The sequence below is a fragment of the Epargyreus clarus genome, unplaced genomic scaffold (assembly GCF_041222505.1).
Source record: "Epargyreus clarus isolate Ecla_fem2 unplaced genomic scaffold, WU_Ecla_fem_2.2 ptg000011l, whole genome shotgun sequence".
Taxonomy (NCBI): Eukaryota; Metazoa; Arthropoda; class Insecta; order Lepidoptera; family Hesperiidae; genus Epargyreus; species Epargyreus clarus.
In genome coordinates, this window is record NW_027332219.1 from 8,382,350 (window position 1) to 8,394,880 (window position 12,531).

General features: G+C 36.2%; 1 protein-coding gene across 1 annotated transcript in view; it reads left to right on the top strand.

Annotated features, from left to right (window-relative positions):
* sns (sticks and stones) overlaps positions 1 to 12,531 on the top strand; it is a 340,736-nt gene that overhangs the window by 187,343 nt on the left and 140,862 nt on the right. The window contains exon 6 of the mRNA XM_073077924.1: positions 11,564 to 11,639. Within this exon, the coding sequence (XP_072934025.1) occupies positions 11,564 to 11,639 (76 nt within the window). The remainder of the gene's footprint in view (positions 1 to 11,563; positions 11,640 to 12,531) is intronic.

A 12,531-nucleotide genomic window follows, 5' to 3' on the forward strand; every position in this document is an offset into this window, starting at 1 on the left:
AAGGATATCGTTAGTGTTGTGTGTCGTGATATGAAACCTAGAAAAGAACGAACTAGACGTAGGGTAGATTAATCTACCACTAGTACTTGTCAACGGTTTCTCCCCGCCACCTCAGCTTCGCCGTGACCACGATCCATGCAACTGGGTCGAAATATCGTCAATATGGTATAGAAGTGGTACAAAGCGTTCTAACAAAGACTAAAAGTTAAAAACTTAAATTCCCACATACTAAAACACTTAACAAATTCCCTCGTAAGTAGTTTTATGTGAACGTGGCTTTACGGGAATTTTCGGGAATAACAGGAGCGCGGGTCGCGTCAACGTCACTCAGCGATATTGGAGTTCGGGACGCGTTTATAGTGCCACTGGATACGTTCCGTGAATATTGTGATAGCAGGAATACACTACGGGAATATTCTGTGTAATCTAATGCTTGTCTTTTACAATTATATTTTTTTAGAATTCCTGGCATATAAGTGAACAGGTATTGTTTTATTTCTTAGTTAAATCATTTATCCCTTTTTTATATAGCTGTGGATGGTAATGCTTTTAGTGCGTATGTGTTTCAATTCTTTTGCACGCCTTGAAGCTGAATATATGAGTTTCGTTGGATTCGTCTAAATTGTGGGAGTGACGTAGGCAACTTTACCTTTTCTGCAAATTTTATGACCAGTCGGATTTTTTGGTTTTTAATACTATTTTGTAGTTCAATGAAATAATCTTTCCCTGTTTCGGTAGCGGACAAATCTGCGTGTAATACGAGTACGAGTAATAAGCCACTTAAGCAGTGTTAAGGGTTAAGCGTTAAGCGTGTTAATGTTGCTGTGCTTTGATCTCTTACAATTTAGACAACCACCCAATTTAGACAACCACCCAACAAGCACCTCACGTCAAAATAGTCAAGTCCTTTGGGCTGCTTGGCCTCAAAGAATGAGACATACATACTGACGCACACACGCTCATACACACACTCCACTCCACTAAAACCATAAAAGCATTACCCTCTGCAGTCTTCTAAATATGGCACATGTAATAATTTCATATCACACATACATAGACACACACACACACATCGATAGACACACACAAACATAGACACACAGACACATAGATAGACACACACATACAATTACCTTCCGCAAAAAAAAATACCCTCTGCAATTTGATAAAATATGGCACATCTAGTCCCACAATATCCATGTAACAGTTCTAGTGATGCGAATAACGAATATCGACTTCTAATATATCGAGCAATGAAAATCGGTAAAGCGTGAACGTAATGCGGAGGGTAGGGTGGCATTTTTCTATTAATATCATGATATCATGTCTTTCAACCCTTAGAACATTATGTCGCATAATTTTAGTTTTATCGCATCACTGAAAATGATAGATAGGTGGAATGATGGGATATATTTTTGATTTTGTATTATATATATAAAATTCTCGTGTCACAATGTTAGTTACCGTACTCCTCCGAAACGGCTTTACCGATTTTCACCAAATTTTATATGCATATTCAGTAGGTCTGAGAATCGGCTACTATTTTTGTTTCATACCCCTTAATGGAAAGGATTGTTCACCCTTAACATTTTTTTATTTATATGGCAACACAACGTTTGCCGGGTCAGCTAGTAGTTTATAAGATTGAAGTAGCCAATGAGACATTTTTATAATATAGGAGTAGCAGACGAGCATGCATGATGGTAAGTTCCTACTGCCGCCCATAGTCATCTGCAATTAACCCCAGATAGGATTAGATATTCCTACCTGAGGTCGGCCACAGATGCGCCGCTACCCCTGAGGATCGAAATTTCACAATGTTTAGTAGACAGAAATTGTCAAAACATACACGTAGAACACTCACAGCCCCACACTAGTATACCTTGTGTCGTGGGTGCGATGGACACACAAAGACTAGTAAACCAACTCCCAAACCCGCAATAGATATCCAAATTCATCATTTAAAGGTCTGTATCGCTGGGAATCGAATCCGGAACCTTTTGCGCGTTAGACCGGTTTAGTGGCAAAACGTTGAATGGTATAGACCGCGTAAAACCGCTAGTCCGCTCTGATTATAGAAATGAATCGAGCGGCCAAAGCAAATTATATGACTACACCTGCTCGCAACAACTTCAGAGCGGACTAGCAGTTTGGCGATAACTATACCTCATATGTAGAAAGACAGATAGCGGAGAACAGAGCTAATCTCCATAAGAAATATATAAGTTTTCATAAAAATTACATAATTTAACCTTATTTTTACTGAAATACTTGGTAATAGATTCCAGTAAAATCTTTTCCAAGCATTTAATATTTGTCTCATTATTGTAAAGAATTTAATCCAAGTCTGCAAATCCATTTCTTAGAATTCCTTATTCCAGTGCTTTTTAATTATTCAGCTGAAAGGGTCCTGGAAATATTGAATATATTTCAGGAGAAAAATTGTGAAAAACTATATCTTTATTTTCAAAAAGAATTTAATAATTCAGCTTGAATTATGATTGATTTAGTCAGCGCCAAACTGCTAGTCCGCTCTGAAGTTGTTGCGAGAAGGTGTAGTCATACAATTTGCTATGGCGACGCGACTCATTTCTATGTTCATAGCGGACTAGCAGTTTCGCGCGGACTAAATTTAGGTATACATTTTTTCATTTTAATAATAAGGGAGCAGCAGACGAGCATGCAGTCTACCTGATGGTAAGTGGTTACTGCCGCCAATGGACATCTGTAATCAACCCTAGATAGGATTAGATATTCCTATCTGAGGTCGGCCACAGATGCGCCGCTGCCCCTGAGGACTAAGCTGGAACGCCTCGGAAAAGTATGCTTCGTCAGATATCAAAAAGTGCATAAAAATAAACTGAATCGAAAAGTAGGCAGATATACAAAATTAAATAAAGCCTGTAAATGTAAATGAAAATTGAATTCAAATAATTATATTATTCCTATCAAGCATACAGAGAGCGTTTCCAAAATTATATTTCGTAACATGAATTAAATACACTATATGCCCAAACGGTTGATATTCAATGGCAGATAATTGATATCGAAAACGGCCTTCATTATCGTATCTGGATTAGAACCTGCACCAATTAGTGATGTACCGACTATCCGTTTACAACTTTACATCGGTGGTAAAAAAAATATTGTAACTGAAAATTTGTAAACGTAAGAAAGTAATGTTTACGTTTGCGAATGTAATGCGATAGAAATAAAATCTATCGCATTTTTGAAGGTGGTTCAACCGGTTTGGTTCGACTCCGGCGCCACCACCGCCACACCTATTTCCGCCTAATAACAGCAGTGTTAAGCTGCTGTGTTCTGGTTTAGTGTGTGGTAAGGGAGACATACTTTTCCGAGGCGTTCCAGCTTAGTCGTCAGGTAGCGGCGTATCCGTGGCAGACCTCAGGTAGTAATATCTAATCCTATCTGGGGTTGATTACAAATATTAATGGGCGGCAGTAGACACCATCAGGGCAACTGTTTGCTGGTCTGCTACTCCTATATACAAAACTAGCGGTCCCGGAACTTTGTACCGCCTCAAAATCTATTTATCAAATATATTTCATATAAAAATATAGCCTATGTTACTCGTGGATAATGTAGCTTTCGAATGGTAAAAGACTTTTTAAAATCAGTCCAGTAGTTTTTGAGCCTATTCATTACAATCAAACAAAGTTTTCCTCTTTATAATATTAGTATAGAAAACAAAAAAAATCTGTGAATCAAAATCGAAATAATTAATTGAATTCTAATAATTAATTGAATACAGACGTCTGAATGGAATGAGACCAATTAGCGCTTGGGTCGTCAATTATAATTTAACGAAATTGACTATTAAAATTGGTGAAATGCACGAATATGATATTCGAACCAAATTGGCTATAATTGCCTCTGTGAGGTTATAATTGTCATGTCTGAATTTTTGTAAGTTGCGAATATTTTCAGTTTAAACTTTCTATAATGTCTCATCATCATCATCATCAACCCAATACTGCCCCACGCTGGTCACGGGTCGCCTCTCAGAATGAGAAGGATTAGGCCATAGTCCACCGCGCTGGCCAAGTGCGTATTGGTAGACCTTACATACCTTTGAGACTTTTTTTTATAAATCTCCCAGGTATGTAGGTTTCCTCACGATGTTTTCCTACACCGTTTAGCAAGTGATAATTAATTTCTAATACGCACAACTTTGAAAATTGAGGTGCCTGGGATTTGAACCTCGAACCCCTCTATCAACAGGCCGAGTTTCTTAACCGCTGCCTATAATGTCTAAAACGCGTCTATTTTTCTTGTTTACACGTAATATGGAATGAGCAAGATGCAAATAGAGATACCGCCATTTTGGAATATTATCTTTAGTGATATTTATAATAATTGTTTAAAAAGTTTTCAAAAACATTTTCTTTCGTATTTCATAAAACCCGTACATTTGGTAGCCATATCATGGAAATAAACATTAATTGATCCGCCATCTTGGGCATCATCCATATTGGCTTTAGAATGACGTCACTAACCTAATAACTCATTGTCATCCAAAACCAAAATTGTATGCAAAATTTCATCTCAATTGGTTGTGGGTAACTCGTTTAATAAAAATCAATTGTAAGATTTGACCCTCACATACATAGGAACAAACAAGAATTAATTCTACACACCTACTTCTGGCTCATAAGAACAGTTTTAATCGCTGCTGTGTTCTGGTTTGAAGGGTGTAAGGGAGACATACTCTTCCGAAGCGTTCCAGCTTAGTCCTCAGGTAGCAGCGCATCTGGGGCCGACCTCAGGTAGGAATACCTAATCCTATCTGGGGCTGATTACAGATGTCCGTGGGCGGCAGTAGGCACTTACCATCAGGTGTATTGCATGCTCATCTGCTACTCCTATACCTTATATATAAAATTCTCGTGTCACAATATTAGTCAGCGTACTCCTCCGAAACGCTTTACCGATTTTCACCAAATTTTATATGCATAATTAGTAGGTCAGAGAATCGGCTACTATCTATTTTTATAAAGGTTGTTCACCCTTAACATTTTTTTTATTTATATGGCAACACAACGTTTGCCGAGTCAGCTAGTTATAAATAAAAAATTAAAATCTTGTAATTTTATACTCTATTCAATAAAATTTTAATTAATATTCGCTAGATAATAATTAATATTATGAGGTCTTCATCCCTATAAAATATAATTTCCTATATGTTTTACGAGTATATTTAAAATTTAAACAATAGTTATTTTATCCGGGTTGCCTTAATTAAAACATGTCATGTCTGCATTTTAATTACGGTTTTTATAATCTGCGGTGCTGTCACATCTTTTATCTGGTATTATAAAAGTTAAATGAAAATGTATTCAGATGCTTTATTAATTATCATAAAATGGTATAATTGCTAATCGCGGAATGGTCATGTATTTTTGTGTTATAACTTATAACAACAGAAATTATTTATTGTTGTATTTTTTATTATCAGATTAGATTAAGTGATAGCTTGGTAGTGATAGCCTAGTGGTTAAGAAACTCGGCCTCTCGATCGAGGGGACCGAGGTTCGAATCCCAGGCACCTCTGATCTTTCAAAGTTATGTGCGTATTAGTAATTAATTATCCCTCGCTAAACGATGAAGGAAAACATCGAGAGGAAACTTGCATACCTGAGATTTATAAAAAAAAATCTCAAAGGTATGTGAAGTCTACCAATACGCACTTGGCCAGTGCGGTGGACTATCGCCTAATCCTTCTCATTATGAGAGGAGTCCCGTGTCCAGCATTGGGACAGTAACGGGTTGTTGATGATTGGTAGTTATAATTTCAACCTTTCAAACGGAGATCAATGGTTCGAATCCCAGGCATGTCGGATTTTTAATACACTTTATTTCAATTAGCTTTTATTTCAAGTCTCTATCTATTAAGGATCCAGAGATATAGACCTGTGACAGACGGACAGACAGCGAAGTCTTAGTAATAGGGGTCCGTTTTTACCCTTTCGGTATGGAACCCTCAAAACCATCCAAATTATAATACTAACACAAAACTAAAGTAGCTTTTTAAGTTTAAATATCCAAAGGCACTATTTCCAAAAGCAACTCGCCAATATCTGTATTTGCGAGGTGTTAAATCGAAGCCAGCTTTTTCAATCTCGCACCTAACGAGCCGGAAAGGGGTGGTGCTGTAGGGGTAGTTTCACTTCTATTAGAATTTATAGTGGGTTAGCAAAGGTTTTTAAACTGTTATTTTAAATTATACTATTTGTGGCTTTTAACTGTAAATTTTGTTTAACTTAAGCTGTGATTACCTAGTGGTTAAGATACTCGCCCTCTTGATCGACTGGTCCGAGGTTCAAATCCCTTGGCAGGTACTTTTGATTTTTCAAAGTTATGTGCTTATTAAAAATAAACTATTACTTGCATGGCCAGCGCGGTGGACTATGGCCTTATCCTTCTCATTTTGAGAGGAGACCCGTGCCCAGCAGTGGGACAGTAATAGGTTGATAATGATGATGATAATGATTTAACTTACTGTTAGTTCGTATGTGAGGGTCAAATCTTCAATTAGACCAGTTAACCCCATGCGATTAAGTTCTACATACAAGTTTTTTAATATAATATAAGAGTAGCAGACGAGCATGCAGGCCACTTGATGGTAAGTGACCACTGCCGCCCATGGACATCTGTCATCAACCTCAGATAGGATTAGCCTCCTATCTGATGTCGGCCACATCTGCGCCGCTACCCCTCAGGGCTAAGCTGGAATGCCTCGGAAAATTATGTGTCCCTTACCACACCCTTCAAACCAGAACACAGCAGCGCTTGACACTAGTGTTATGAGACAGACTCTTGAACCACGTAGGATTCTACCTTCAATAACATATTAGAACAGGATTAAAATAAGATATTATTCTTGCTAGAGAGGTAGTTTCAACCCCTTTCCGGGTCGTTAAATAAGAGATTGAAGACGCTCGCTTTAAGCAAAACTTTAGCCAACATTTAGAGCTACAAATAAAGATATCGGCAATGGTTTTGTTGAATGTTTTTGAAAATATATTTTGAATTTAATTCGATAAAAATTGACGCTTTTTATGAACGACGCTTACTTTTGTTTCTTTCTTTCATTAAATTCTTTGGTTGGTCATTAAGATATTGTGTATACAAATGCGTATGGGATCCAGAAGAGAAATATGAAACAGAAATTTAGGGTTTTCATAACTGGACTGGGGTCCAAGTTTGAATTGAAGCGTTGAATTTTTTGAAAGAGTTTTTATTTGGCTTGACGGATTTTAACATATCATGGTTCATTAATAATAGTGATGATTATGATATAGTCGTTCGGCTTGTCGTGAAGGTCGTAGAACCCATTGTGATTCGAATCCAGCGGCACTATCGTCACACCTATTTCTTCCTCATAACGGCAGTGTTAAGCGCTGCTGTGTTCTGGTTTGAAGGGGTAAGGGAGACATACTTTTCCGAGGTATTCCAGCTTAGTCCTCGGTTATAGCGGCGCATGTGTGACTGAACTCAGGTAGGAATATCTAATCCTATCTGGGGTTGCTTACATATGTAAATGGGCGGCAGTAGCCAATTACCTGCTTCTCCTATATTGTAAAAAAACTTAAGCTATATTTTAAGCAGTCGTTTTTTTTGTTTTTACAGTAATTCTCTAATTCTAATTTCGTATTAGATATCATAAATTAATTCTCGTGTAACTTTATATTCTTTGAACCGGTAACAGATGGCGCTGTTCCATATTTATCACTGTATTTATTATCAACTTTATCCAAACTGCGAATATCCAACGATACAAACAAAACCCCACTTGGACTTTATTCCACAATTCACGGCTCTCACGAAAGATTTCATAAAACGGTATCCCAACGATATTCGACATTTTCTCAGTGAATTATCATTATACCGAGTGGAATAATTCCAGGCTGTATCCCGAGTAGGGATGGCGATCTGAGATCGATTAATCGAATAATCGATAATTTTGTACGAGAAAAAATCGATTATTTTAATCATCATTATCATTAATCCATTACTGTGTCACTCTTCGGCACGGATCTTTTCTCAGAATGGAAGGAAAAGGATAAGATCATAGTCCACCGCGCTGGACAAGTGCGAATTAGTAGACTTCACATATCTTTGAAAACATTTTTTTAAGATCTCTCAGGTATGCAGGTTTCCTCACGATGTTTTCCTTCCCGTTTAAGCAAGTGATAATTAATTTCTAATACGCACTTAAATTCGAAAAATCAGAGGGCATGGGATTTGAACCTCGGGCCCCTCGAGCGAGAGGCTGAGTTTCTCAACCACTAGGCTATCGCTGTTTTTTTAATAGATCTCCAGCGATGTATCGATTCAGTGAATCGATCTCTCATCCTATAAATCGAAAGTCGATCTTCTTGAAGTTGACATTATGATCGATTTTTGTTGAATCGATTCTTTGGGCCTCGATTTTTTTGTGAATCGATTTTCGAATCGATTAAAAAATCGATCTTTTTGAAAAGAATCGCCATCCCTATATTCAAGTATGCTTGAGAACACGGCGTTGTTTATAGAATGACCCTCCTGTTTTAGTTCAGTTTTATAATGGATTGTTAAATGAAATTTTCGAGTAATTCTCCTTTTGTACGTAATTTATTTCTTAATCAGTCCTCTGTTTGAGGTTTTGTTACAGTTATAAATTAAATTTCTCGAGAGCATACAAGATTTTTGTCACGATTCGTAATTTCGTTAGATTTATGTTTTATGATTTATGTTCATCCCTTTTTTGCATTATAAAATAATCTTTAGTTTCTTGATAATAAGTGTGAAGTAGGTGCACTTGTAATTTTGTGAGTTAAAAGCCATTGTAGTAAGCCTCCAATGAAATCTCCATATCCACAAATGTTTTAAGAAATCTATTTACAAATGTTCGTCTTAGAAAATACCGACGCTTGTCTGCACTCACAGTGCTGAAAAGATATTCCTCTGTCAGGGATGTTATGGACACATAAAGTAAAAGACACATATATAGTCAATCCTAAAGCATAAATCTAAATTTGTCACTTACATGTTTGTTTGGACGAAGATCGAACCCGGAACCCTCTTTTATTCGTAATTAAAGAATCATAACGAAAATTCGCAAGACCTTAGCAACTAAATCATATATTCTCTTTTAGTCGTCTTTAGTACCTTATTCGTATTCAAACATTTTAAATTAGAATTAGAAATTACATCTAAAACAAATTTCGTATCATTTTCCGTACACCCACGCGGGCCCTATTGAACTTCACTTCTCTAACAGGGGAATGACCCAATTACGAATATTATTTCGCCAAGAACCACTTAAGCTATTAAAAACTCAAACGCTTATTCGAAATCAATTCGCTCGATCATTCCGCTGGGAGCAGGGGACTAATTAAAGTGACTGGTTCCGCTCTGACGTCATTTCCTTGGCAATAGGAATTTTCTCATGACATTCTATTGGTGTCCGAGCCAGAAGTTTTGAGTATAAATTGAAATGTCTGATTTGATGGGCCGATTTATCAATCCGGTAATCGTTTTTTGGATTTGAATTTCTTCGAGTCTTAACGATGCTGTCTGTTAGAGATATTTTAATACTGTTTATGCATAAACAAGATTTAAAGGTGAAGAGAATATTAAACCCTCACTAACTAAATATATATGTACAGTTTATCTAATAAGAACAATATTTTATGTATGCACATAAACATGTAAGATACGAGCTTTATAACTTAACGCATTTGATAAAGCTTGTAAAAGTTTAAAAAACATCCACAAATTTTATTATTTAAAAATATAGAAATATTATTATCGTAAAAAAATTATGGCATTACTTTCACATATAATTGGTTTTTAGAACAGAAAATATCTACACGCATAAAAGTGTAAAATCATTTTTCATTCACGTATTTTTTTAAACTCTAATGACCGTTATTGATAATCAACCTATCCATTTTTTACAAAGATCGAAATTGTCAATTGTCGTACCTATGTACACGAAACATCATAAAGTTTAATTAATAACAACGTAAATTGCTTATGTTATGTACATGATTTTTGGGCAGTCGTTTAGAAGCGTTGTGTACGTAACAATGTACTGACGGCAATTCAGTTTATCTCAGTCCCCTGGCTCGGCGCAGGCCAAATTGCTGAAATTAAGTCGAATATTCCTCACGGGTGTACCTGGCCCGTTGCATGGTACTGACGTTAAAACTATTTAAAACGAATTCTGTAGACATGAAAGTTACTTTTTTTGTCTATTCTGTATTTTTTTTATAATATAGGCAGATGAACATTCTGTCCACTTGATGGTAAGTGACTATTGATGCCCATGATCTGTAATCAACCTCAGATAAGATTAGATTCGTAACTGAGGTCTACCACTGCTAAGCTCGAATGCCTGCAGTACACTGGTTTGATGCTGTATTTAACGAGATGGCTCAGTCCTTTGGAGTAACAACGCATCTATAACCGGCTTAAAATATAATCCCTGTTTTGTACTGAGTTGATTGCATATGTGCAGATGGCAGTGGCTTTGTGGCTTAGTGTCTTGTACTTTGTTAGACTGTAAGTTTGTTACTTCAATCATTTAAAATTAACATTAAACATAACATAACATAACATTTAAGTATTTGGTTACGTATTTGCCCATACAATTTCCAATCAGCGCCCCTAGCGGATTGTGTCAGAACTAGGAAATCGTATGGACCAATACCAAAACAGTCATATTTGTCAAAACGTAAAAACTCATGGTAAGGGTACAGGTACTGAGGTCCACGATTCTAGTCCTAAATTCTTAAATCTCCAAGAACTGAGGTGGAATTCTATTTCTCTCCACATTAAAGATAATTAAAGTAAATTATAATTTTGGTAATACTTTTCGGTAACATTTACACAATCTAAATGTTATTCGCCTTCACACTGTCTGTATAGTGTCACGAAATTAAGGGTTAGGGTCTGCGACACTTTAATAGTTTTACTATGGTAATGAAGTACTAAATATTATGTAAAGTAGAATTTGTTCTGCCCGTACTACGGTATTACGGCACCTTTATTATAATAAAAAATATTCTTTACGTGTATTAAAATATTTTAAGTGTAGTGGATTTTTCGTAGACTTAATAATTATACTGTTTTAAATATAGCAGTACCTACTAATTTAAATGTCAATATAGGCGAATAAAATATATAAAACCATTTTGCATTGACCTCTCATGTGTATTACATTTCATACTATACGGAATTCAAGCTGAATTTATGGTTTAACGTCACCGATTTTGTTCAAACACATTGCAGTATTTTAATTATCATTAAAATATTATAAGATTTAAAATACCCTTCTAAATCAATTTAAAGGTTTTTGTGTGATTCGCATTAAAGAAACAAACAAAAATTAAAATGCAATATATTTTTAAATCAGTAAATTATCCATATTACTAAAATTTATCAAAAAAAAAATATAAATTTGTATAATGTAATGTATTAATAGTGTTATAAATGGATATTTAACCAATCTTAATCATGATTTAATACTGACATTCAAAATATTTCTTTGTTACAGTTTCAAGTGAAGATGTAAAAGAAGTGGAAAGTCCTAATGGAAACCCGAAGTCAACTAGATACACTACAATATCCAGGTAATACTTAAATTATAATAATTAATATAGAGGTGACCAACTTGGGCACCTTGATAGAATGAGCGAGGATGAGGCATCCAAATGTTCGACGCCCTGTTAGCCGCCCAAAATACCGCTGGGCAGACATGGTCGAGGCAGATTTGCGCGAACTTAAAGCAAATAACTGGCTTGAGACTGCGCAAATCAGGACAAGTGCTGAAATCTCGTGTTGGAGGTCAAGACTCACTTTGGGTCGCTTGTGAATCATGATGGAGTACATTTCAAATCTATTAAAGTTCAAAATTAAAGTCATTTATTTAAAGTTGATTCACATAGTACTCTTTATGTGATTTACCACCGCTTCGGGAGGTGTTTCGCTGTGGAGAAGAAGCGGCGAAAGAAACTCCATAATTTTGCAATGTTGTGGCAAAAGCAATGATAGCCTAGTGGTTAAGAAACTCGGCCTCTTGATCGAAGGGTCCGCTCAAACCCAGGCCTCTAATTCCTCAAAGTTATGTGCGTATTACAAAATCATTAACACTTCCTTAAAAGGTGAAGGAAAGAATCGTGAGAAAACCTGCACACCTGAGAAATCTAAAAAAAGATTTCAAAGGCATGTGAAGACTACAAATACGCACTTGGCCAGCGCAGTGGACTATGGTCTAACTACCCATTCTGAGAGGAGACCCGTGCCCAGCAGTAGGACAGTAAAGGATAATATGGGAAAAACCTATTCAAAGGAGTAAAATATTACACAATTTCCTTATCCCAAACAATGTTATCCCAATCAGACTAATATTAGCTCACAAAATGGCGTCAAAATGAAATATCCGTAGACAATGGCCGACCCCAATATATTTTATTTGACCGCAATCCCAGATTCATTTTGTTACCCGCGTCATGATTTTGACAG